The 27,620-nt window shown below is 44.3% G+C and overlaps 1 protein-coding gene across 7 annotated transcripts in view; it reads left to right on the top strand.

Annotated features, from left to right (window-relative positions):
* Positions 1–27,620, top strand: part of EPS8L3 (EPS8 signaling adaptor L3) — a 169,343-nt gene that overhangs the window by 61,356 nt on the left and 80,367 nt on the right. For all 7 annotated transcript variants that reach the window (XM_075853658.1, XM_075853655.1, XM_075853657.1 and 4 more), the window contains 2 exons: positions 6,389–6,507; positions 7,217–7,311. In XM_075853658.1, the coding sequence (XP_075709773.1) occupies positions 6,389–6,507; positions 7,217–7,311 (214 nt within the window). The remainder of the gene's footprint in view (positions 1–6,388; positions 6,508–7,216; positions 7,312–27,620) is intronic.

Here is a 27,620-nt window from a genome sequence, read left to right as displayed (position 1 = left end):
AGAATGCAGGCCCAGGAGAGAGGGGAGTCTGAGGCGAGTCTGTTTAGGCTACATTCACACGATGGTGAAAAAAAATGGCCATTAAAAATTTATCAACTGTCAGTTTTTCAAGGTCGTTTTGCATCCCCAATTTTCATCTATTTCCAGTCTGTCTGTCCATTTTTAATGGGCGTTATGAAAACTGATGGATTTCATGTGTCAGGGTTTTTTTTGTCCAACCCCCTTAAAACACCACATTGCCCATGTAGATAGTACCCACATAGTTAGTGCCAGTGCCCACTATAGATAGTGCCATATTGCCCACATATAAAGTGCCAGTGCCCACATAGACAGTGCCATAAACAGTGCCCATGTAGATAGTGCCACAGGGCCCCATCTAGATAGTGCCTATATAGTGCCACAGTGCTCATAAAGATAGTGCAACACCACACTAGATAGTGACACAACCCCCTCTGTAGATAGTGCCACACACACCCCCTCTAGATAATGCCACACTTTTCCCCCTGAAGATAGCGCCAAGCTTCCTCCCATTAGATAGCATCACACACACCCCACTCTGTGGATATTCACCCACAGCGCTACACCCCCTCACTGTAGATAGCACCATTAGGGCTCCCACTAGGTGCAGAATATCCAGCCAGAGCGTATATATGGATAGTGATGCCAGGAGCTTCTCTGTGAACGGTACCACCTGCCAGAGCGTCGGCAGTGCTCTGGCCGGAAATTCTACTCCAGGAGGAGCCCCTGACATCACTGCCCATATATGGACAGTGACGTAAGGGACTCCTTCTAGGAGCGGAATTCCCGGCCAGACCATCTGCAACGCTCTAGCCGGGGTTTCCGCTCTAGCCAGGAAGGGGCTCCTGCAGGAGTGCAATCACCGGTCAGAGCATCGACAACGCTCCGGCTGGGGATTCCGGCATCTCAAAGCCCCTAACATCTTTGTCCATATATGGACAGTTCAGTCAAGGGCTTTCCCAAGACAGGAGTCCCCGGCCAGAGAGCTCGCGATGCTTTAGCCAGGGACTCCATAGTTAAAAGCCCTGAGATCACTGTTCATATATGGACAGTGACGTCAAAGGCATTCCCAAGCTCAACGCATAAAGTAGCGCTGTGAGGGCCAGGATCAGTTTTTAACGGCCATCACAGGGATTGATTTCTGAAAAATGGGCATTAAAAACTGATCCATTGAGTTCTATGGTGGCGTCTGGCCATGAAAACAGGCAAAAATAGGACAAGTTGAATTTTTTGACGGACAGCATTCACAGGCCGTTAAAAAAACATTTGTGTGAATACAGCCGTAGAGCTACATTGTTCTGAAAATGGCCATGTGATGTCCGTTAAGAAACTGGCCACCACACGGCCATTTTTCTCTGCTGTGTGAATGTCGCATTAGGCTAGGGCCCATCTATAGAGATCACCTTGCCGTAGCAAATGGTCTCACACAATTTGTTCAAAATGTGTACTATTTACAAATATAGACAACATAGCAGTAATGCAGTATAAAATAACCCATATATTTAATATTTGCATATATATTAGCGCTGTATCCCTGTATTTGTTAGCTATTAAAGGGTTGTCTCATAAAGACAATCTTAGTCGTTATGATCTATTAGGGTATTGACATATTTTTCCAAATGGCACTTTCTCCAGTCACAACTGCTGATTGCCAGGAGTTAGAGAAGTTAGACCCACAGTGATCAGCTGGCTTTGTTTTAAGAAGGTTTTGCCATTATGAGACAACCTCTTTAAGGACTGGACTTTCTGTATATACTGTATAGTTACAGTATGTAACAAAGAACATTCTTTCAACTCAATTATTTCTTGTTCAGTAAAGCATAGCAGATAGGGCCCCATTCGCATCACATTTCTGAACTATACAATAAACGTGTCCACATGGCTCCATTAGCCTGACGGAGGCCAAAAGGTTGTCCTTTCTGCCTCTGTCGGGCTGGTATACCCTTTTTTTTAAGGGATGAAATAGCGTAGTAGACTACGCTATTCCATCCTGAGTGATCCCACAAAAACGTATGACCATCGGTCAACAAGGGAGTCTATAGAGCCTATGGGTGACGAATGCCACTTTATGGTATTCATCACAGGTATAAGTTAAACGTATACTTTGGGAAGCTCCAGTGACTTAACTGTCTATATATGGACAGTTATGTCACTGGAGCCTCCTGCATACAGTGAAGGAAATAAGTATTTTATCCCTTGCTGATTTTGTAAGTTTGCCCACTGTCAAAGACATGAACAGTCTAGAATTTTTAGGCTAGGTTAATTTTACCAGTTAGAGATAGATTATATATATAAAAAAAAAAAAAAACAGAAAATCACATTGTCACAATTATATATATTTATTTGCATTGTGCACAGAGAAATAAGTATTTGATCCCTTTGGCAAACAAGACTTAATACTTGGTGGCAAAACCCCTGTTGGCAAGCACAGCAGTCAGACGTTTTTTGTAGTTGACGATGAGGTTTGCACACATGTTAGATGGAATTTTGGCCCACTCCTCTTTGCAGATCATCTGTAAATCATTAAGATTTCGAGGCTGTCGCTTGGCAACTCGGATCTTCAGCTCCCTCCATAAGTTTTCGATGGGATTAAGGTCTGGAGACTGGCTAGGCCACTCCATGACCTTAATGTGCTTCTTTTTGAGCCACTCCTTTGTTGCCTTGGCTGTATGTTTCGGGTCATTGTCATGCTGGAAGACCCAGCCACGAGCCATTTTTAATGTCCTGGTGGAGGGAAGGAGGTTGTAACTCAGGATTTGACGGTACATGGCTCCATCCATTCTCCCATTGATGCGGTGAAGTAGTCCTGTGCCCTTAGCAGAGAAACACCCCCAAAACATAATGTTTCCACCCCCATGCTTGACAGTGGGGACGGTGTTCTTTGGGTCATAGGCAGCATTTCTCTTCCTCCAAACACGGCGAGTTGAGTTAATGCCAAAGAGCTCAATTGTAGTCTCATCTGACCACAGCACCTTCTCCCAATCACTCTCAGAATCATCCAGATGTTCATTTGCAAACTTCAGACAGGCCTGTACATGTGCCTTCTTGAGCAGGGGGACCTTGCGGGCACTGCAGGATTTTAATCCATTACGGCGTAATGTGTTACCAATGGTTTTCTTGGTGACTGTGGTCCCAGCTGCCTTGAGATCATTAACAAGTTCCCCCCGTGTAGTTTTCGGCTGAGCTCTCACCTTCCTCAGGATCGAGGATACCCCACGAGGTGAGATTTAGCATGGAGCCCCAGATCGATGTCGATTGACAGTCATTTTGTATGTCTTCCATTTTCTTACTATTGCACCAACAGTTGTCTCCTTCTCACCCAGCGTCTTACTTATGGTTTTGTAGCCCATTCCAGCCTTGTGCAGGTCTATGATCTTGTCCCTGACATCCTTAGAAAGCTCTTTGGTCTTGCCCATGTTGTAGAGGTTAGAGTCAGACTGATTAATTGAGTCTGTGGACAGGAGTCTTTTATACAGGTGACCATGTAAGACAGCTGTCTTTAACGCAGGCACCAAGTTGATTTGGAGCGTGTAACTGGTCTGGAGGAGGCTGAACTCTTAATGGTTGGTAGGGGATAAAATACTTATTTCTCTGTGCACAATGCAAATAAATATATATAATTTTGACTATGTGATTTTCTGTTGTTTTTTTTTATATAATCTATCTCTCACTGGTAAAATTAACCTAGCCTAAAAATTCTAGACTGTTCATGTCTTTGACAGTGGGCAAACTTACAAAATCAGCAAGGGATCAAATACTTATTTCCTTCACTGTATATACCTCCAACGGAAGGCAATTAACACCCAGTTGTTCATTTATTCATAAATTTTGTGGAGGAATAACAGAGGGTTCTAAGAAAAGATGCTCCCAAATTATTATTTACTTGGGAAAATTATTATTTTTATTTTAGTTAAACAACGTATTAGAGGATTTAAAATAACTGTAATTGTTATAACTAATAATTGTGTTTTATAAAAAAAAAAAAAGATTTATTTTTTGAGATATAGCTTCTAAGTATCCCAAACATGATCTCTGACATGCAGGATCCAGCTAATAACGATTACATCTAAGTTTATGATCTTAGATGTGATCGATAACTGGTGGATCCTGTGTGTCAGGGACACGCAGGACCCACTGTCACCGATGCAGTCAGTCCAACTGACCTGCCAGATTCGGGTTTGAGCGCAAGATACAGCTTCTATGTATCCAGGATACATAGAAGCTGTATCCGAAAAGATAAAAAACTGTTAAAAAAATGTAAATTGTTTTATTTATTTTGTACTTAGAGGTTTACATAACCTTTAACGCAGAACCATCAGCTAAATATGCTGATGTAGATACAGGCAGCATATTACAGAGACAGGTCCGTTATCTTATTTGTCAAAATTGCACAAAAAATATTGTGCCGACAAAGAATACATCAGACTCATAGTTATGAGTCCGATGTATTCATGAAGGGAGCGCTCTCCCTGCCCCCCTCACCGCCGACGGACAGGCAGAGCGGTGGGAGGAGCACTCCTATTAGCTAAACTGCACAATATTTTTTGGGGGCCGTTTCGGCTAAAAGGAGAATAGACCTGTCCGTGTTATATTCTGACCTACATAAGGGAATCAGATCCAGCTGATAGATCCGCTTTAAAAACTGTTAAATCTAAACATTTTGGATGAAGACATACTTGATCCCATTTAGTAACAAAAGTTAAACATTTTGATCATATATACTTTCAGACCTCTTGCAAAACTACTTGCCAGTGTGTTCACAACTGACAAAAACACTATATTGGCAAAAGTATTGTGACAAATACACATTACACCGACAGGAGCTTTTATGACATCCAATTCTAAATCAATAGGCATTAATATGGAGTTGCTCCCCCCTTTGCAGCTAAAATAATTGTAATTTTTCTTGGAAGGCTTTCTACAAGATTTTGGAGTTTGTATGTGGGCGTTTTTGACCATTCATCTAGTAGAGCATTTGTGAGGTCAGACACTGATGTTGGAGGAAAGGGGCCAAGTTCGTAATCTCAGTTCTAGTTTATCCCAAAGGTGTTTGATTGGGTTGAGATCAGGGCTCTGTGCGGGCCAGTCAAGTTCTTCTACAACATACTCACCCAACCATGCCTTTATGGATCTTGCTTTGTGCACTGGGGCACAGTCATGTTGGAACAGAAAAGGGCTGAACCCCAAACTCTTCCCATGAAGTTGGAAGCATACAAGTGTCCAAAAGGTCTTGGTATGTTGAAGCATTAAGATTCCCCTTCACTGGAACTAGGGTGTCTAGGTCAAACCCTGAAAAACAACCCCATAGCATTATCCCTCCTCCACCAAACGTTACAATTGGCAAAATGCAGTCAGGCAGGTAACGTTCTACTGGCATTCGCCAAACCCAGACTCGTCCATCAGACTGCTATATAGAGAAGCGTGATTCATCACTCCACAGAACACGTTACCACTGCTCCAGAGTCCAGTGGCTTTACTCCACCCAATCCAACACCTGGCATTGTGCTTGGTGAGGTAAGGCTTGCATGCAGCTGCTCGGCCATGAAAACCCTTGTCATGAAGCTCCAGACGCACAGGTTTTATGCAGATGTTAATGCCAGAGGGGAACGCTGCAATTATTGTGTCAGCAGAGCATTGTCAACTTTTATGCACTATGCGCCCCAGCACTCGGCGACCCTGCCCTGTAATTTTACGTGGTCTGCCACTTTGTGGCTGAGTTGCTGTGGTTCCTAAACTCTTCCACTCTGCCATAATACCACTCACAGTTGATCGTAGAATATCTAGGAGGGAGGATATTTAGTGAACTGACTTGTTACAATGATGGCATCCTATGACGGCACCACGCTGAAATTCAGTGAGCTCTTTAGAACAACCCACTCTTTCACAAATGTTTGTAAAGGTGACTGCATGACTAGGGCCTGGATTTTATACACCTGTGGCAATGGGACTGAATGAAACACGTGAATTCAATTAAGAGCTGTGTCCCAATACTTTTGTCCATATAGTGTAATTAGAATACTTTATATTATTGTAGCGTTAAAAAGTACTAAAGAAGGTTGAAATGAATGGCAATTTAACATGACATTAAGAAAATCAGCAAGATGCTGCATGTTATAGGGGCCTCCAGTTTCCTCCATAAATTATACCTATCCTTTTGCATTAGAATAAAAGAACACTGAGAATCACCATTGTTGCCACTATTCACTATGTACATTACATTTAGTAAAAGCTTTCTACTCTATGTGTCTAGCAATTTTAACATGTGTTTGTCCTTGTGTATGGCAAGATGAGCTTTACCAGGTCACATGAAGTCTTTTAAATATGTGTCCCTTTTCAGTAAACATTTTTTTAAATTAACATATTCTTTCAGATATAAACCACAGAACATCCTAATCCAGAATGAATTCAATGAACGCAGTCATTCCCCACAACCCATTCTATCACTGGATATTCCTGAATCAGGAAGTTTATGGACACAAACTCCGGAAGGTTAGTGTAATTCTTGAAGAGCATTACAGGCAAAATCCACCCTGAAATAATCTTTTGACCTGACATAGTTGCAAGGCAGAAAATGTTATCAGTGTGGTCCATTATTTCTTCAGACCTTCACTGATTCCTAAACTGAAACTTTTATCTTTTATTTTGGAAATCCCTGACAGTTTTCGTTATACTGCTCCATTTATATCCTACCTGGAAAATGCCCCACAAAAAATGACACAGGGAGGAATTATCTGTGTAGGTACAATATGGCGGTGCTTCTAGAATTAGCGGGCTTGGCTACTGTGCCTCAGCTATGCTGTCAGTGAATGTATTTAATCAATTTACTATATCTGTATTATCTTTTTTGTTGCCTACAATAATTTTTTCTGTTTGACCTCTATCTATGCAGAGTAAAAATCTTTTGTTGCTACCTTCAGACAGATCTAATTTAGGCCAGTATCACGAAACCCTTTTATGCTCTATTTCTCTTCTATGTATGGCATATGTGAAAGTCCAGGTAAAGCTCAAAACACATGGACATCCAAATAGTCTGATTAACGTTAATTTGTTAATTGGCCAGGCTGACGGGTACATTAATGATGAGTCATAGTCCATTCATAATGGTATACCATAAAGACCATGAGATGGCAATCAAAATTTAGCTATGCCCACTTTAATATGAAATGTCTACATTATTGCGTATTGTGCTTTATTGCAGATTCTCCTATTTCCCAAAGAAGGTTTGATCACGGGCCTCTAATCTTTCATCCACCATCAATTCCTATTAAAAAGGAAGACACAGGACGTGACATCGTAAGTCCATATTGTATGCAACTATTTGTTTTCCTGTGTATTGTTGTGAATATGTCTTACGGAATTACCTGTCCTATCATTATTATTTTCACTTAAAACTACTTCCATGACAATATCAACAGGACCCGCACTAGATGTGCTTTTTGAAGAGGACCTCTCTTGACATGTCTGTTTTAGTAAAAACTTGCAAATCTCCCAACTTTTAAAAAACGAAAATAGAGAAAACCTCTGCGGCGCATGCCCAAACAAGCCCAATCCCCTACCCAAGCACAAAAAATCATGCCCAACCCTCTCCTTCAAATAACAGCTGATCTCTATAGAAAAAAAATTATAAACTGTATGAATAACACAAATATTATGGACCAGGTTATATCTCCTAAGGCCTCATTCACACGACAGGGTTTCCCATCCGGGTGCCGGCCGTTCATAAATCGGCCGGCACCCGGCTGCATTAGGACTAATAGACCCCTAATGGGGCTATTCACAAGACCGATTTTTTTGACATGCTCTATTTTCGGCCGGGTACCCGGCCGCCCGGCTCCCATAGAAGTCTATGGGGCCGGGTAATACACAGCCATCACCGGAATGTGTCCCGAGTGATGGCCGGGTTTTCCGTGGCTTGCGCTCTATCTCCTCCTCCTCACAGCGCAGAGTGCATGTGAGGAGGAGGAGTTGATGCCATTTGGACGAATGGCTACGCTGTACACTGTGTGGCAGGGCCGGGGTGTACAGCAGGTGGAAGGGAGCGCTGCGCTGGCTCCCTTCCCCTGCTTGTTAAAAGCGCCCTGGCCCGGCGACACCTTCCATGGCGCCGCTAGCAGCTGCTGCTGCTGCGGCTGCTACTACTGTAGCGACGCCACTATAGCAGGTGTCTCCCCACTCTGCTATGTGCTAGCCCCACTTTAGCTCCTTGAAGGAGCGGAATCCCCGTGTTTTCGGGGATTCCGCTCCTGGACAGAGCGCTTGATGTCTCTGTCCATATCTGGGCAGTGACATCAGGGGAAACTCCCGAAGCGGAATCCCCGAACACATGGGGATTCCCCTTCAGGAGTTGCCGCTGATGTCACTGTCCAGATCTGCCCGGCCCGGAACGGATGCAAAACTTTATGCAAACCGGCCGGGCAAAATGGCCGATTTTACCGGCCGACACTCGCGCTCGGGCGGGACCCGGTCGTGTGAATCCCGCCTATGTGTCACTTTTTCTTTATTTGGGTATAACACTGGCATTTTCTTTGTTTGCATCTAATGGGTAATGCACATAGGAATCGATCCACTCTTCTTTCTGTTATTTTATTCAATAGCCAAATAATTGAGAGGAAAAAAAACAAGCAGCTCATTAGGACAGCATAGTACTAGTACAGGTCGTCTCTACTATGTAAACCCAGTATAGTATGGGGACAGGTCCACTCTCCTGTGTAAGGACAGCATAGTACCGGCGCAGGTTCGCTTCCTATGTAAGGACAGCATAGTACTGATACAGGTCCATTCTCCTATGTAAATACAGCATATTATAGGGACAGGTCAATTCTCCTGTGTAAGGGTAGCATAGTATGAGGACAGTTCTGCTCTCATATGGAAGGACAGTATAGTATGGGGACAGTTCTGCCCTCCTATGAAAGGACAGTATATTTCGGGGACAGGTCTGCTCTCCTTTGTAAGGGCAGAATGTTGTGGGGACTGGTCTGCTATCCTATGTAAGGAAAGCATAGTACAGGGACAGGTTCACTCTCCTTTGTAAAGACAGTATATTATGGGGACAGATCTACTCTCCTATGTAAGGACAGCATATTATGCAGACATGTCTGCTCTCCTATGTTAGGGCAGCACTGTACAGGGACAGATTTGCTCTCCTATTGAAGGACAGCATAGTACAGGTACAGGTTCGCTCTCCTATGTAAGGACAGCATATTATAGGGACAGGTCCGTTCTCCTGTGTAAGGATAATATGACGGCTCCGCTCTCCTATGTAAGGACAATATAGTATGTGGACAGGTCCACTCTCTTATGCAAGGACCGTAAAGTACAGCGAAAGGGCCGCTCTCCTATGTAAGGACAGCATATTATGGGGAAAAAACTCTCTCCTATTTAAGGTCAGCATCAACGGCGTAACAATCGCTGTAGCAGCCATAGCAGCTGCTACAGGGCCCACATCATGAGGGGGCCCATGCTGCCCACGGGAACGGCTCATGCCCGGTGGCGTCGCTAGCAGCCGCAGTGGCTGCTACAGCGATGTCCTTAGGACGCAGATACTATTGAACACTATGGCAGCGCAGGGAAGTATCTCCCTGCTTTGCCATTTACTAGGCTATAGGCCACGTTCGGCATGCAGCCCATCAGGCACAGGGACAGGATCCCTGTGCAGGCCGGCATGATGACGTCACTTAATCACGCCGGCCTACACAAGTATCCCGTCGGCGTTGATGCTTTGTAGCAGCGCCATTCATCGTGGGAATGGGGCCTAGGTGAGTATAAAGCTTTTGGTTTTATTTGTTTGGGGGGCGCTATCTACAGAGTGGAGGTGGGGGCCACTACCTACAGGGGGGCTGTATGGTGCTATCTACAGGGGGGGCTGTAAGAGGGTGATACTGCCTGTGCATCTTTCATGTTGGTTGGTACTTTCATTCTGTGTTATATAGTATATGCTTGTCATGTTATTAGCAGCCACTAGGTGTCACTGCAGAACCAGTGGCTTTAGATATCGAGCTGTTGGACAGGAAGTGCAGGACTGGGTGTGCTTTGGAAAAAAACACAGACGTGTGGAGAGAGGAGGCTTGGGGGAGGACGCTGAGAGGAGTCAGAACCAGGAGGAGTGGGGATTAGCAGAGTGGGGATTAGCACTGCAGCAGAGGGATAGTGAGAGAGATAAAGCCACCCCAGAGAAGGTGGCAATAGGAAAAAGCTGAACTGGAACAGGGAGAGGAGCCATGGAGCTGCCCAGCACCTCAGATAAGTGCCCTGTGTAACCTGGTGCCCACACTGTTAATGGCGGTCTGTGTGAGATCTTATACGCTGAAATATACTTCGGAGGACTGTGTGTTCTATTAATTTTTTTTGTAAATTCTTTCTTTATTTGCTTTTTCAAACAAGGAACATATCAAGCAAGGGAACAAAAAAGAAAAATGGGGGAAGGGACAAGGACACATAAGCCCAAGATATTGCATCAAACAATTTACAAAATCATATATGCGACATTTGGGACAGAGGAGGGGTAAGGGCAGGGGAGAGAAAGGAAAAGGGGGGGGGAGGAGGAGGGGGAACACATAGGTACATGTTCCAGAATGCAATTCAAAAACGTCTGAAATTCAGCTGGCCATTATGGTCCGATATTCTGGAGAGTCCTGATAGACAATCCAATGGGACCAAGTCTTGGACAAGCTGCCAGGTCTGTTAGTCAACTGAGATGTAAGGTCTTCCATGCGCTTAATTTCCTCTATTTTATGAAACCAGAGTCAGAGAGGGAGGTTCCGTAGTTTTACACAGAACAGGTATACAAGCTCGAGCACTGTTAACTAAATGTTGAAGAATAGACTTTTTGTATATTGGAAAAGGAATGTCGCTGAGATGAAGCAGAAAAAAGGCCGGAGTAAAATGTATGGTGTGGTCAGAGAAAGAGGAGGTTATTCTCCAGACTTCCTGCCAGAAATGAGACAACACAGAACAATCCCAGAAGGTATGGGGAAGGGTCCCTTCAGAAGACCCGCAGCGCCAGCAAAGAGAAGAGAAATTGAGGAACATAACATTTAGTCTAGATGGAACATAGTACCATCGAGATAAAAGTTTATATCCTGCCTCTTGGATACGACTAGAAATTGACGATCCATGAGTTAAATCATAAATCCTGGTCAATTGGGAGTCAGAAAGAGATAAATTCAAATCCCGTTCCCACTTGTCCACAAAAGGAGGTGGCGGCTGCATTGAAGAGGAGCCCAACATGTCATATATAGCGGAAAGGGCATGACGCACAGGACCTGTTACCGAGCAAAGGGTTTCCAATGGGGTGATGGAACGGGACAGGGCAGCGGGGGGTGGGAGGGAGACAAGGAAATGATGGAGTTGGTTTGCCTTCCAGAATCCCAAAGGACAAGGGTCCAGAGTGGAAGCGAGAGCTTCCAAGGTCGGCCAAGATTCCCCTGTCAAGAAATGGATGGCCCGATATCGTCCAAAAGACGCCCATCTCTGAAAAACAGGGTCCGACAGGCTCGGTGTGAAGGAAGGATGGCCCAATATCGGGAGTAACGGGGAAGGACGGGGTAGAAGTTGGGACCCAGTAGAGTTTCTGATTATTGTCAAGGTAGTGGAAATGGTAGGGTGAGATGGAGAGGGCAAAGAAGAATTGGGAAGCCAGGGCAATATGTGGAGAGGCGACGAGCAGAAGTGTGATTCCAATATAACCCAAAGTTTGGTATCAGCATTATGATGCCATTCCACTAGCCTAGTGAGTTGGGTAGCCCTATAGTATGCATAGATATCAGGTAATCCAATTCCCCCCTGTCGTTTGGGTCTATAGAGCAACAACTTTGAGATTCTGGATGTTTTATTATTCCACACAAATTTGGAGAAGAGGGAGGCATGTGCCCTGAAGAAGGACCGAGGGATATAAATGGGCAGGGCCTGTAGTAGGTAAAGAATCCTAGGGAGAATGTTCATCTTTAGTATTGAGCAGCGACCAAACCACGTAAAGGTACCCATAGACCATCTACCCAGGTCTTTTTTTAACTGAGCACAGTAGGCAAGGGAAGTTGGCCTGGTAGAGTCCCGACGTACGCGGGGTGAGCTGAACACCCAGATATGGTAAGGTAGACGTGGACCACTTGAACGGGAAGGAAGCTGCTAAGGAAGCAAGAGCTGTCTGTGGCAAAGAAATGTTGAGGGCTTCCGATTTCTGCAAATTGATCTTGTAATTTGATAGGGTCGCGTATCGGGAGAGTTTGGGAAGTGAGATTAACGGTTGTAAAGGAAAAAATTAGAGGTCATCGGCATAGGTGGCAATTTTATGGGTATTTTCCCCGACCTGAACTCCTGAATATCAACATTCTGACGAATGCATCGAATAAGAGGTTCCAGTGTGAGAATGAAAATAAGAGGGGAGAGGGGGCAGTCCTGACGGGTACCATTCAGAATAGGGAAATAGTCAGAGAGGACTTCGTTAATATTGTCAGCCGCAGAAGGCCTTGAGTACAAACTACCAATCCATCAGAGCATGTTGGATCCAAGTCCTATATGTTTTAAGGTCTGGGTAAGGAACCCCCAATCCACTCGGTCGAAATTCTTCTCGGCATCAGTGGAGAGAAGAACAGCTGGGATAGAGGAGGAGGAGAGATAATGTAGGATACTAATAGTCCTGGAGGTGTTATCTCTAGCTTCTCTGGTGGGCATGAATCCAACCTGGTCACGAAGGATGATATGCTGCAATAGGGGAGTAAGACGGGTTGACAGGATTTTTGCAAACAATTTAAGGACGACGTTCAACAGAGAAATGGGTCTATAATTCGAACACTGGGAGAGATCCTTACCCTTTTTGGGGATAACCGAAATGTGGGCCCTGAGCGTGTCGGGAGGTAGAGTAGCATGTGCGGCAAGCGAATTATAAGCAGAGAGAAAGTGAGTCTGAAGGTCTGGCATAAATGTTTTGTAGTAGGCCAATGTGAGTCCGTCTGGGCCTGAGGCTCTACCCGTTCGAGAATCTTTAACGGCGAGTTCGAGCTCGGGAAGTGTGATAGGTTCTTCCAAAATTGAAACAACGTCCTGGGGAAAGGTTGGAAGGCCGGCTCGTTGCAGATAATTATCTATGGAGAGTTTGCGCTCTTCAAGGGCCTGTGATTGAAGGGGCTTAGTAATCTTATAAAGCTTAGCATAATAAGCCTGGAATGTTTCTGCAATATGTGAGGAAAGGGCATGTTTGTGATCCCGTTCATCCAAGATGAAAGGAATAAACGAGCGTGCTCTCTGTACGCGCAGAGCCCGCGCCAAAGTCTTCCCCGGTTTGTTTCCAAACTCGAAGAAATGTCAGCGACATCTGGCCAGGGAAGCCTTCGCGTGAGAAAAAGATACGTTTTTAAGTTGTTCCCGTAGTGTGCAAAGTTTAACTTTAGTTTGAAGCGCAAGGGATCGTTTATGAGCTTTATCTAGAGCGCCGATCTTCGATAGAAGGTCTGTGAAATGAGCATTCCTCGAGCGCTTGAGCCGGGCACCATGTTTAATGAAAGTGCCTCGGCTAAAGCATTTATGAGTTTCCCATACCACAGGAGACGATACCTCTCCCGTTGCGTTATTAGTGAAGAACTCCTGAAGATCATTCAGACGCCATCTCCAAGTACGCGGTTGAGAGGATGGGAGGGAAAGAGACATGGATATGAGAGCGTGATCCGAAAAAGAGATTTAATCAATATGCGCCGACTGCAGCAAGGAAAGGTGAGTCTGAGATAGGAACAAGTAATCAATGCGTGAGTAGGAGTCATGTACGTGAGAAAAATGGGAGTAATCGCGGTCGGAGGGATGGAGCAAGCGCCATGTGTCAATTAATTGAAAATGTTGCAAGGAGCCTTTTGCTTTTCTAAGGGAGATATAGGGTAAGTGAGAGGATCCAGTCGAGGTAACCAGTATGGGGTCTAATGCCATGTTGAGGTCCCCTCCAAGGACAACCACCTCCTCCAGAAAATCTTCTGCATCCATGAGCATGCTATCCAAAAAACGAGATTGTCCAGTGTTGGGAAGATACGCCGTACCAAACGTAAAAGTTGAGTCTGCCATCTTACCTTTGACAAACAGATATCGTCCCGCTTCATCACAGCGACAATCCACATACGTCCAAGGTGCAGAACGTGCAATAAGAATGGAAACCCCTTTAGTTTTAGAGTCTGGGGAGCAGCTGTGAAAGACATCCGGGAACCTCCTGTCCGAGAGTCTTGGGATCTGGTCTTTCCAAAAATGAGTTTCTTGCAAGAAGGCTACAGAAGGACTTAACAGGAAAACCGTAAGGACAGAGAATGTCCAGCAGCAATCAAGCTGCTAGGCAGTGTCCGAGCACAATTGCGGGGGAGCTTAGATGGAAAGAGCAAAGCAAGGTGCTCCAGAAGGAGACCAAGGCACAGCGGCATAAGGAGTATACTGCATCAAAGAGACATAATAAACCAAAATGACATCAAATAGAAATAAATAAGGAATATACATTGCGCATACCAAAAAAAGGGGGGGGAGTGGGAGACACAGGAATGAGCGAGAACACACGATCCAACAAGGGACCCCAATACCAGTCCAGGAAATAGGGGGGGAAGGGAGGGAAAAAAACAGAGGGGAGGGGGGGATGAAAAAAAAAGGAAGGAGGGGGGGAGGGGATAGGGAGGGAAAGGAAGTTGCGGGAATAGGGGGCAGAGGGGATGGAGCCTCCCGGAAGGTAAGGCGGCCGACACAGTACAGTGGAAAAACCAATCCCATGAATACTCATTAGTATATAAGCCCCAACCCTAACATATTGGACAACGAGGCTCCAAGTGGCCGAGAGAGATAGCTTATGAAACCCTATAAGCTAAGATTCTACAAACCCCTACATGTCACACAGTAAACCAGTTGAAATAAACAGGGCAGGGAGAAACGTGTAAATCCATGTATGTCCTGAGAACAAAATTCCCGTACTCCTATCATTTAGAGAATGCTATTGGAGAAAAAACAAGAACCCAGTCCAGGGATGGGACCACAGGGTACTCACAAAGTCCCGTCAAATCCAAGAGGGAGAGGACAAGGTCAGGCCTTGGGAGGCGTAATCAGGTGCCCATCCTGGGGGGCCCCCTCCAAGGCACGTTCTGCCGGACGAATCAGATCCACTTGTCTGGGAAGGTTCGGTGGTCTATCCCCATTCGGATGCTGAGGGGCCCGCAGAAAAAGACCAGGGATTGTCCAGTCCGGGATTGGAATGGGATCGGTTCCCAAAAAGACAAAGGCCTCCTGTAGGTCTTCCGGAGCTCTCACAGCAAATTCGGCATCCCCTTTCCGTAGAATGATATGGAAAGGATGACCCCAACGGTATGATCCACCCACCTCACGGGTCTTATCCAGCAAAGGTTTTACCATGCGTCGCATATTAAGAGTGCGACGTGACACATCTGGGAGCAAAGTGACAGTCGTCCCTGTATGTGGAATGGGACCCATATCCCACGCGTTTCGGAGAAGAGCTTCTTTTTGTTGGTAAATGTGAACACGGCAAAGCACATCACACGGGCAACTCCTATTCCGGTCCTGCAACCTTGGGCTATAGATCCTATGGCTCTCTCGAGCTCCAGGTCATCCTCATCAGTTAAATCCAACATTTTGCAAAATAGAGCAGAGACAGAACGCCACAATTCATCATTACCCACCGACTCCGGCAAGCCACGTATTTTGATATTGTTGCAGCGGCCCCGATTTTCCAAGTCATTAATATGCAGTGTGAGATCAGTCAGCAGAGTAGAATGAGATTGCAATGTAGTCGTAATTTTCGAAAGCGAGCTGTCGAAGTCTGTGAAACGCTGTTGTACCTGCGTCACTGTAGCAGAGAGCTGTTGAATGTCATTGTGAATGCAGAAATGTCCCTGGCATGTCGCTCCTCAAGGCGGGAGAACTGTGCCTCCAGCTCCACACGTGTCCCTCAGCTCAGAAAGCATGGGAGCATCTGTTGATTCCCCACTCTCAGCGTGGGACTCCCGTGTCTGGGAGAGAAACATAGCCGGCACAGGGTGATTAAGGGCCCAGGCACTAGGGCTGGGCAGCCCTCGTAGGGGAGGCTGTCTGCATGTTGTTTGTGTGGGCACCATGTTGGAACGAGGCGAGGAGGACGGGGAATCTCCCATGGAGTTGCGGGAGAAACGCGCCAGCAAGGTACCTGGGGTAGCCGGAGGTTTATGGTCCACTCTCTTCCCTTTTGGCATCCGGTCAGTGAGGATCAGGTAAGTGAATGTCTCTGTATAAAAGCCGTGGTCTCGGAGCTCCAGATGAACGCAGCCTCACTCCATGTCCGGTTTTATTTGTTTTTATGTCATTCACAGTATTTCTACATATGGGGTTTGAAAAAGAGGTGGCAAGGAGCTAATGAAATAAATGCATTCTGCGTAGATCATGAAGGAAGCAGTTTCTTTTATCTTAGTAATGGAAGCAGTGTTTATAGTGGACCGCTGGTGGTCTTAAGAAATTGGAGCAGTACTCTTTTGTGTGTTCTATTAATAGCCACAAAGATTAGTGTGATCTGAAGAGAAGGAGAGAGGGCTGTGATTGGACTGGTGCCTGTGTGAGGCCCAGAGCAGAAGATAAGTTAACACTGGGAAGTGAAGTTAGGGCTTGGATCAGCCTGGAAGTAGTGTTAACCCGGTGTTGTCTGCTGAGTCGCCCCCACCAGAAGATCGCTTGCAAGTGTGGCATATGTTGAATTTAAGCAGTGACTTGCTATTGAAGACTGTGTTAAAGGAAAGTGGCGTGTCAAGGAAAAGAGACATGTGAAACAAGAACAAATCACCAGACACCAGCAATGGACCAACAGTGAGTACCGCTTTCCCCTTATAGTCGTCATTTCGCAGAGCAGTGGGTAGCCTTCATGTCGACCCGCGAAGGTGCAGAGCGAACCAAATATCACCCTCCCGCCACAGCAAAGGGTGACGTGGCATATCCTCCAGTCTTGGGGAGTCCGCGAAGGGTAGTGGGTAGCCCCACCGTGACCCGCGGAGGTGGCCTTGTAACCTGCCTTACCAGGTTTATAGGGAGGTTGAGGCACAGCCACTAGGAGAAAGTCCCTCTCGAGACCCCCCCACCGTAAAGCCGGAAGTTCGTCTGCACCCATAGCATCTAAGCCTTGTTGCATATATCCAGTGACGCAGAAAGTTGAAGATATACTTGTTGTACCATAAACATTTAAGTAAACGCATTAGAAACAACTTCAAGTGGTGTCAGTGTTTATTTGCAGACCCCGCTACAGTGCTGTATGGCACTGTCTACAAGGGGGGATGGGGGCACCATCTACAGGGGGGAAGGGTGGCACTCTCTACAAGGGGGTGACTAACTACAGGGGGGCTGTATAGCACTGTCTACAGGGGGGTGCATGGCACAATCTACAGGAGGGGCTGTATGGCAGAATCTACAGGGGGGCTGTATGGCACTATCTACATGGGGGCACTATGTACAGGGGGCAAAAGCTAAAAGGGGGCTGTGTGTAGCAGTGGAGGTGGGGCCCAGTCAAAAGTTTGCTATGGGGCCCAGTCTTTCCTAGTTACGCCCCAGGGATGTAGGTGTATAGGCTTTCAACATCAACTGAAGCAAGGTTAAAGCCTTCTTGTCAACCAAAACCATGCAAAATAGTTTAAAAAAAACCAAAACAGTAGTGTCCCCTATAAATGATGGGACCGTTTTTAGAATTGGCCTCAAGACCCAGTCTAAATAGTCTCCGAGCCAATCCCAGCTATAATGGAGTGACCCAGAGGACATTGCATAGATTTATGACTTTTAGGTAGGAAATACCAATATGGTTTTCTAGGGAATTCAATAAAAACCTTCTCAGCTTATCTGTAAATATACCTTTTCCACCCCTCCGCCCCCATCGAAATAGAGAATTTAACAAATTTTGATAGGTCAATGTAGGATCTTTGTGCAACATCTCATACACATCCCTATCCAGTGTCCCGCATGTCCCAATGTCAACTGCATTTGCGTCCTCAGGATGCAGATACAGTTATATATACTGGCGGAGCACCACCATTCACTATGTAACACCAACCAGGAGCAGCTCGGTACAGACAGGTACGATGCAGTGACGTCATCGCGCCTGTCTGCAGTCACACAGACTGGAGAAGGTCTGCCAAGGGATCTTCTACACCCATCGTGTTAAAGGGGCTAGGTGAGTATTTATTTTATTAATATTAGGCACTATGGGGGCATTATACTATGTGGGAGGCAGATATAGGGGCATTAAAATGTGGGGGTCAGCTATGGGGCATTGTACTATGTGGGGGCCCTATGGGGCATTACAGTGAAGGAAATAAGTATTTGATCCCTTGCTGATTTTGTAAGTGTTCCCACTGTCAAAGTCATGAACAGTCTAGAATTTTTAGGCTAGGTTAATTTTACCAGTGAGAGATAGATTATATTAAAAAAAAAACTGAAAATCACATAGTCAAAATTATATATATTTATTTGCATTGTGCACAGAGAAATAAGTATTTGATCCCCTACCAACCATTAAGAGTTCAGCCTCCTCCAAACCAGTTACATGCTCCAAATCAACTGCTACGTCCATGGCCGGGGGTCGCCGTTCTTACTCACCCCCTGACTATCCCGGCCATGGACACCTCTCTGCTCGGCGTCCTCCTCCTTCTGGCAGACGCCGGAACTCTCTCCCGGGTCCTCGTGCTGTTTCCCACAGGGCGCGCGCGGCCTTAAAGGGTCAGTATGCGTCCAGCTGTCAAAAATCAATTATCCGCCCAAATGGCTGCTGGACTATAAAAAGGGGCTCTGCCCACTGGTTCCTTGCCTGAGCGTTATTGTATACCCTAGTCTGTCTTGCTAAAGGTCTCCCAGTGTTTTCCAGTTCCCAGTGTTACCCGTTCCTGCTGCCTGTACAAGTCAAGTCGTGTCTTCCCGCTGCACCCGCGGCGTCACCTGCTGTGAAAGCCAAGTCGTGTCTTCCCGCTGCATCCGCGGCGTCACCTGCTGTGAAAGCCAAGTCGTGTTCCTGCCACTCTCTACATTGCCTCAGGTACCCGTTCAGAACTATAGACATTGTTTTGTACCTTGTTGGCCAGCTGCTACCCCGCTACGCGGTACGGCCCAGTGGGTCCACACCCCGCGCCGTGACATCAACTTGGTGCCTGCATTAAAGACAGCTGTCTTAAATGGTCACCTGTATAAAAGACTCCTGTCCACAGACTCAATTAATCAGTCTGACTCTAACCTCTACAACATGGGCAAGACCAAAGAGCTTTCTAAGGATGTCAGGGACAAGATCATAGACCTGCACAAGGCTGGAATGGGCTACAAAACCATAAGTAAGACGCTGGGTGAGAAGAAGACAACTGTTGGTGCAATAGTAAGAAAATGGAAGACATACAAAATGACTGTCAATAGACATCGATCTGGGGCTCCATCCAAAATCTCACCTCGTGGGGTATCCTTGATCCTGAGGAAGGTGAGAGCTCAGCCGAAAACTACACGGGGGGAACTTGTTAATGATCTCAAGGCAGCTGGGACCACAGTCACCAAGAAAACCATTGGTAACACATTACGCCGTAATGGATTAAAATCCTGCAGTGCCCGCAAGGTCCCCCTGCTCAAGAAGGCACATGTACAGGCCCGTCTGAAGTTTGCAAATGAACATCTGGATGATTCTGAGAGTCATTGGGAGAAGGTGCTGTGGTCAGATGAGACTACAATTGAGCTCTTTGGCATTAACTCAACACGCCGTGTTTGGAGGAAGAGAAATGCTGCCTATGACCCAAAGAACACCGTCCCCATTGTCAAGCATGGAAGTGGAAACATTATGTTTTCGGGGTGTTTCTCTGCTAAGGGCACAGGACTACTTCACCGCATCAATGGGAGAATGAATGGAGCCATGTACCGTCAAATCCTGAGTGACAACCTCCTTCCCTCCACCAGGACATTAAAAATGGCTCGTGGCTGGGTCTTCCAGCAAGACAATGACCCGAAACATACAGCCAAGGCAACAAAGGAGTGGCTCAAAAAGAAGCACATTAAGGTCATGGAGTGGCCTAGCCAGTCTCCAGACCTTAATCCCATCGAAAACTTATGGAGGGAGCTGAAGATCCGAGTTGCCAAGCGACAGCCTCGAAATCTTAATGATTTACAGATGATCTGCAAAGAGGAGTGGGCCAAATTTCCATCTAACATGTGTGCAAACCTCATCATCAACTACAAAAAACGTCTGACTGCTGTGCTTGCCAACAAAGGTTTTGCCACCAAGTATTAAGTCTTGTTTGCCAAAGGGATCAAATACTTATTTCTCTGTGCACAATGCATATAAATATATATAATTTTGATAATGTGATTTTCTGTTTTTTTTTAAATATAATCTATCTCTCACTGGTAAAATTAACCTAGCCTAAAAATTCTAGACTGTTCATGTCTTTGACAGTGGACAAACTTACAAAATCAGCAAGGGATCAAATACTTATTTCCTTCACTGTATATTTGGTGTGGAGCACTATGGGGAATTACACTGTGTAGAAGAACTATGGGGCATTATACTGTGTGGGGGCAGCCATGGGGGTATTATACTGTGGGGGCAATATGGGGGCATTATACTGTGTGGGTGCGCTATGGGGCATTATACTGGGTTAAGGGGGAATTGTTCTCTGTGGGAGCAGCTGTGGGGGCATTATAATGTGTGGTGAGGCACTATAGGGGCATTACACAGTGTAGGGGCAGCAATGGAGGAATTAGACTGTATGATGGGCACTATGTGGCATTATACTGTGGGGGGCAGCAATGGGAGCATTATACTGTGCAATGGGCTCTATGGGGCATTATACTGTGTTTGGGGCACTATGGAACATGATACTATGTGAAGAACACTATGTGGGGGCATTATACTGTATGGGGGCACTATGGAGCATTATACTGTGTGATGGCCAGTATGGGGCATTATACTTTGTGATAGACATTGTGGGGCATTTTACTGTGTGGGGAGGCACTATGAGAGCATGATACTGTGTGTGCTGAACAAGATGGGTATGGGTGGGGTTAGAGGCATGGCATCAGTTTTCCTGCTTTACAATGCTTTAAAGTTGAGAGGCATGCATTTGGGCATGGCTGGTGTGTGATGGGATTTTTTTCCTAAGGTGCTGATCTCTGAGGACCTTGCGAACAATGCTAAAAAAAACTCTCATGAAGCATTGCTATGGGGAACTATAAGAAGAAATTTTACTAGCCTGCAGAGCACATTGGATTTATATAGGGAGATGTGCTGCCGAGTACGATGATTTTTAATGCTGTGTAAACTAACAGATCAGCCGATGAACAAGTGTTTTTTCATAGGCTGATCTTTGCTCGGTTTGCACACTGCAATGATCAAGAAACGAGCGTTCATATAAACACTCGTTTGCCCGATCATTGGCCCGTGTAATAGGGCCTTTAGTTGCTGCACACACTTATCTTTCAGCATTCTTTGAATCTCCGTGCAGGATGACTTGTGGCCTTCGAAATGTTATGCTCAACTAAAAAAAATCTGTAAATAATACTTCTGTTTTAACCCCTTAATGGCCAGAACATTTTGCGCGTTAATGACCAATGATTATTTTTTGTTTTTTTCGCATTCTAAGAGTCGTAACTTTTTTTTTTATTCCATCAACATAGCCGTATAAGGGCTTGTTTTTTACGGGACGAGTTGTATTTTGTAATTGCAATATTTTTAGATGCTTATAGTATATCGATTAACTTTTATTAACTTTAATTTAGGAGAGAATTGAAAATAAGCAGCTATTCCAGAATTGATTTTCACGTTATAAATTTACTCCGTTTACTATGCTGCGTAAATAACATGTTAACTTTATTCTATGGGTCAGCACGATTAAGGTGACACCAAATATGTATAGCTTTTATATGTTTTCCTACGTTTGCACAATAAAAACCCATTTAGAAAAAAATTACTTGTTTTTGCATCGCCACATTCCAAGAGCCGTAACTTTTTTATTTTTCCATCAATGTGGCCGTATGGGGGCTTGATTTTTGCAGGCCAAGGTGTAGTTTTCATTAGTACTATTTTGGGGTACATAGGACTTCTAGATTAACTTTTAGTAAATTTTTTATGGGGGAATGGGAGAAAAGAGAGAATTTTGCCGTAGTTTTTTTGCAGTTTTTTTTGGACGCTGTTCATCCGGCGGTTTAATTAATGTGTTCATTTTATTGTTCAAGTCGTTATGATCGCGGGGATACCATATATGTGTATGTGTTATTTGTTTTGACACTTTTATTAAATAAAACCACTTTTTTATTTTATTTTGACTGTAATTTATTTATTTTTTTCACAAACTTTATTTAACTGATTTACATTTTTTTTAGTCCCACCGGGGGACTTCACTATGAGATCTGCTGATCGCTTATATAATGCTTTGGTATACTTCGTATACCAAAGCATTATTGCCTGTCAGTGTAAAACTGACAGGCAATCTATTAGGCCATGCCTCCGGCATGGCCTAACAGGCATTTGCTGAAGGCAGACCTGGGGGCCTTTGTTAGGCCTCCAGCTGCCATGGAAACCCGACGGCCCTCCCTCTGTCAAACACATTAGATGTCTCTGTCGCTATTCACAGTGGCATTTAATGGGTTAAACTGCCGAAATCAGAGCGCGCTTCGATTCCGGCAGTTGCGGCAGGAGCCAAGCAGTGTATAACAGCCGTGCTCCTGCAGCTGATCGCGTGGGTACACTGGCAGTACCCACGCGATCAGAGGACGGATATATCCGTCCTTTTGTGGGAACTAACACCTGCACAGGACGGATATATCCGTCCTTCGTTGTAAAGGGGTTAAGGACAAAGCCTGTTTAGGCCTTAAGAACATAGCCAATTTTTTCAAATCTGACATGTGTAAATTTATGTGGTAATAAATCTGGAATGCTTTTATGTATCCAAGTGATTCTGAGATTGTTTTCCCGTGACACAGTGTATTTTATGTTAGTGGTAAAATTTGGTCGATATATTCAGTGTTTATTTGTGAAAAACACCAAAATTCAGAGAAAATCTAAATTTTAATGTATTTGCTTGTATTTTTTAATAGTCCTTTTATTTTTCTAGGCCGTTACAAGGCTTAGAACTTTAGCAGCAATTTCTCATATTTTCAAGAAAATTTCAAAAGGCTATTTTTTCAGAGACCAGTTCAGTTGTTATATATTAGAAAGTCTCCATAAATCACCCCATTTTAAAAACTAGACCTATCAAAGCATTCAAAACAGCATTCAGAAAGTTTCTTAACCCTTTAGGCGTTTCACAGGAATTAAAGCAAGGTAGAGGGGAAATTTAAAATTTTCATATTTTTTTTGTCCAAATTTCATTGGTAATGCATTTTTTTCTTTAACACAGAAAGTTTTACCCGAGAAATGCAACCCAATATTTATTGCCCAGATTCTGCAGATTTTAGAAATATCCCACAGTGGCCCTAGTGTGCTTATGGACTGAAGCACCGGCCTCAGAAGCAAAGAAGCACCTACAGTAGTGGATTTTGGGGCCACCTTTTTTTAGAATATATTTTAGGCACCATGTGAGGTTTGAAGAGGTCTTGTGGTGCCAAAACAGTAGAAACACCCCAAAAGTTACCCCATTTTGGAAACCACACCCCTCAGGGAATTTATCTAGGTGTATAGTTAGCATTTTGACCACACAGGTTTTTCGCTAAATTTATTAGAATTAGTCTGTAAAAATGAAAATTTTAGAAATAGAAATTTTTAATATTTACGAGGAATAATGAAGAAAATCACCCCAACATTTGTAAAGCAATGTCTCCTGATTACAGCAATATCCCATATGTGGTAATAAACTGCTGATTGGACCCACAGCAGGGCTCAGAAGGGAAGGAGTGCCATTTGGATTTTGGAGCACGGATTTTGCTGGATTGGTTTTCAGTGCCATGTCGCATTTGCAACACCCTGGAGGGACCAAAACAGGGGAAACCCTCCAAAAGTGACCCCATTTTGGAAACTAAACCTCTCAAGGAATTTATCTAGGGGTATAGTTAGCATTTTGACCACACAGGATTTTTGCAGAATTTAGTGGAATTAGGCAGTGAAAATGAAAATCGACTTTTTTTCTGAAAAAGCATAGAAATTTGATATTTTTACAAGGAATAAAGGAAAAAAAGAACCACAACATTTGTAAAGCATTTTCTCCTGATTACAGCAATACCCCATATGTGGTAATAAACTGCTGATTGGACCCATGGCAGCGCTCAGAAGGGAAGTAGTGCTATTTGGATTTTGGAGCACGGATTTTGCTGAATTGTTTTTCGGTGCCATGCCGCCTTTGCAACGCCCTGGAGGGATCAAAACAGTGGAAACCCCCCAAGTTACCCCATTTTGGAAACACCCGTCAAGGAATTCTTCTAGGGGTATAGTGAGCATTTAGACTCCACGGGTCTTTTGCAGAATTTATTAGAATTAGGCGGAGAAAATTAATAAGACAATTTTTTTCCACTAAAATGTTGAATGTTCTCATTTTCACAAGGGATAAAGGAGAAAAAAACAACCAATTTTTGTAAAGCAAATTCTCCCAAGTACAGAAATACCCCACATGTGGTCATACGTTTTTTTCATTAGAAATGAATTAACCCTTTCAGGACTGATCCATTTTTTGCTTTCTTATTTTCGTTTTTCACTCCCCGCCTTCCAAGAGCCATGACTTTTTTCTTTTTCCGTCAGTAGAGTGATGTGAGGGCTTATTTCTTGTGGGAGGAATTGTAGTTTCTATTGACACCATTTAAAGTGCCATAAAAAGTACTGAGAAACTGAAAAAAAATAGGAAAATATAGTAATTTAGGAAAAAAATCGGATTCTATTTTTTTGGGGTTTTCGTTTTTACAGCATTCGCCGTGCGGTAAAAACGAAAACTACAGCGATTTTAGCAGTTTAAATTATTTACGTTTTTCCGGTGTTCACAGTGTGAGTTAAATAATGGTATATTGTAATAGTTCGGCCTTTTACGGACGTAGCGATACCAATTTTGTTTATTTTTTTACATTACTTTAGAAGAAAAATGGGAAAAGGTTTTTTTTTTAACTTTAAAGTTTTTTCTTTCTCAATACTAATAACTTTAATTCTTCTACACATTTTATTAGTCCCCTTAGGGGACTTGAACCAGTGATCATTGGATCGCTAATACAATATACTGCAATACTAATGTATTGCAGTATATTGTTATCTTTACAGGCTTCTGTAACCGCACGATCGCTGTTCCTGTCAGTTAGTCCTGGGTGTCAGCTGTAATACAATGCCGACACCCGCAGCGTATGGAGCGGGCTCAGCACGTGAGCCCACTCCATACATCAACCCCCGCATCATGACGTGCTATTAAGTCATAGTGCGCAAACGGGTTAATGCACAGCGGATGGTGTGAATATTGCAATTTTCCACTGATACGCCATTTTAGTGCATAATATGTCGTGCCCAGTTTGTGCCACGGAAGACAAATGCCTCATAAAACGTTAAGCGGGTTCTCCTGGGTATGGCGATGCCATATATGTGGATGCAAACTGCTGTTTGCGCACGCTGCAGGGCTCAGAAGGGATGGAGCGCCATTTTGCTATTGGAGCGCTGATTTTGCTTGGTAATTTTTCTGTTTTGGGTTTCGCTGGTATTTCAGTTTATAATGTGGGGGCATATGTAATCTGTGCGGAGAACATCAGGGCATAATAAGAGGGTATAATAATGCGGTAAATAAATAATAATTCATAGATATGTGGCCGGTGTCGCACTGATAAATGGTGTCGGATGTTACCCGCTTTTAGAAAACACTGCACATTTTGCATCGCCATATTCTGAGAGCCAGAACTTCTTTATTTTTTCACCACCGGAGCTGTGTGAGGGCTTATTTGTTGCGGGACAATCTGTAGTTTTCATTGGTACCATATTGGGGTACATCCAATTTTTTTGATCACTTTTTATAAAAAAAAATTTCAAGCCGGGTGACCAAAAACAAGCAATTCTGACAATGTTTTTTAGTTTATTTTTTGCAGCGTTCACCGTGCACTATAAATGACAATTTTACTTTATTCTGCGGGTCGATACGATTACGGCGATACCATATGTATATAGGTTTTTTTATGTTTTGCAGCGTTTGCGCTATAAAATCACTTTTTTATAAAATAATTCATTTTCTGTGTCACCATATTCTGAGAGCCGTAACTTTTTTATTTTTCAGTCAAAAAAGCTGTGTAAGGGCTTGTTTTTTGCGGGACGGGTTGTCGTTTTTATCGGTACTATTTTCGGGTACATGCGACTTTTTGATCACTTTTTATTCTCTATTTTGGGAGGGGTGGTGACCAAAAAATAGCGATTCTGGTGTCGTTTTTTATTGATTTTTTAGGGTGTTCATCGTGCAGGAAAAATAACACTACCGTTTTATAGTTGAGGTCGTTACGAACGCGGTGATACCAGATATGTGTACTTTTTTTAACGTGCTAATTTTTTTCCTATAATGAAAGTCTTATTATAGGAAAAAAATTGAGTGTTTGTTTATATAACTTGTAACTTTTATTTTTACACTTTTTGAAAACATTTTATTAATTTTTTTTTACTTTTTTTACTTGTCCCACTAGGGGACACTTAGACTTGCAGCTCTGATCGCTGCTGGAATACATTACACTACCTACGTAGTGTAATGCATTCCAACTGTCATTGTGACGTGACAGTCACACTGACAGGAAGCCTCGGAGGACCGGCCGGAAGCTGCTCCTCCGAGGCTTCCGTACATGGCAACCCGGAGGTCATTGTCTGACCTCTGATTACCACGACAAGCATCGGCAGCCCCCACAATCACTTCGTGGGGGCTGCCGATGTGCTTCAAACCGCTTAAATGTGGCGAACGCAATCGTCGCCGCATATATGGGGTTAAATTGCCGAAATCAGCGGCGATGGTCCGCTGACCGGCAAGGCTGGAGTGTCAGCTGTCGGGGACAGCTGACCTCCCGGTTCCCGGACACTGTTCGTTAGGACAGTGTGCGCCGGGAACTACTCCGCAACTGTACGTCCTGATGATGGAAGTAACCCCTCTGCAGGACGTACTATTGCGGAGCAGGGCGGGAAGAGGTTAAATCAGCGAAGTAGTCCAACTAATCTACGACGTAGTCCAAATGGTCCAGCGGAACCTGCAAAACAAAAATTAGCAGTATGAAAACTAAAAATAAAGATGGCTGCCCCCACAGACATACAAACATATGAATAAATAGTTACTTTAGGGAACATATTAAAATAATTAGAAAAAATAGGCCCATAAAGTAAAACATGTAAAATAATGAAAAAATTAAAACACCTTTCCTTTAGGCCACATGCACACGACAGTAAAAACGCCCGTAAACTTCTATTGGCCACGAGTACCTTCCTGTTTGCTTACGGGAAGGTGCCTGGGCCGTTGAAAAATATAGATCATGTCCTATTTCATGGCACGGGCAGGCCCATAGAAGTCTATGGGGCACCCGTAATTACGGGTGGCTACGTGTGTGCACCCGTAATTACGGAGCGTTGCTAGGCGCCGTCAGGGGATAGTCACTGTCCAGGGTGCTGAAAGAATTAAACGATCAGTGCAGGATAGAGTGAAGGGGCTGCACTGATCGGCAGTAACTCTTTTAGCAGCCTGGAC

Source organism: Rhinoderma darwinii, chromosome 2, assembly GCF_050947455.1.
Source record: "Rhinoderma darwinii isolate aRhiDar2 chromosome 2, aRhiDar2.hap1, whole genome shotgun sequence".
NCBI classification, from domain to species: domain Eukaryota; kingdom Metazoa; phylum Chordata; class Amphibia; order Anura; family Rhinodermatidae; genus Rhinoderma; species Rhinoderma darwinii.
This window is presented reverse-complemented; position numbering and strand designations above follow the sequence as displayed.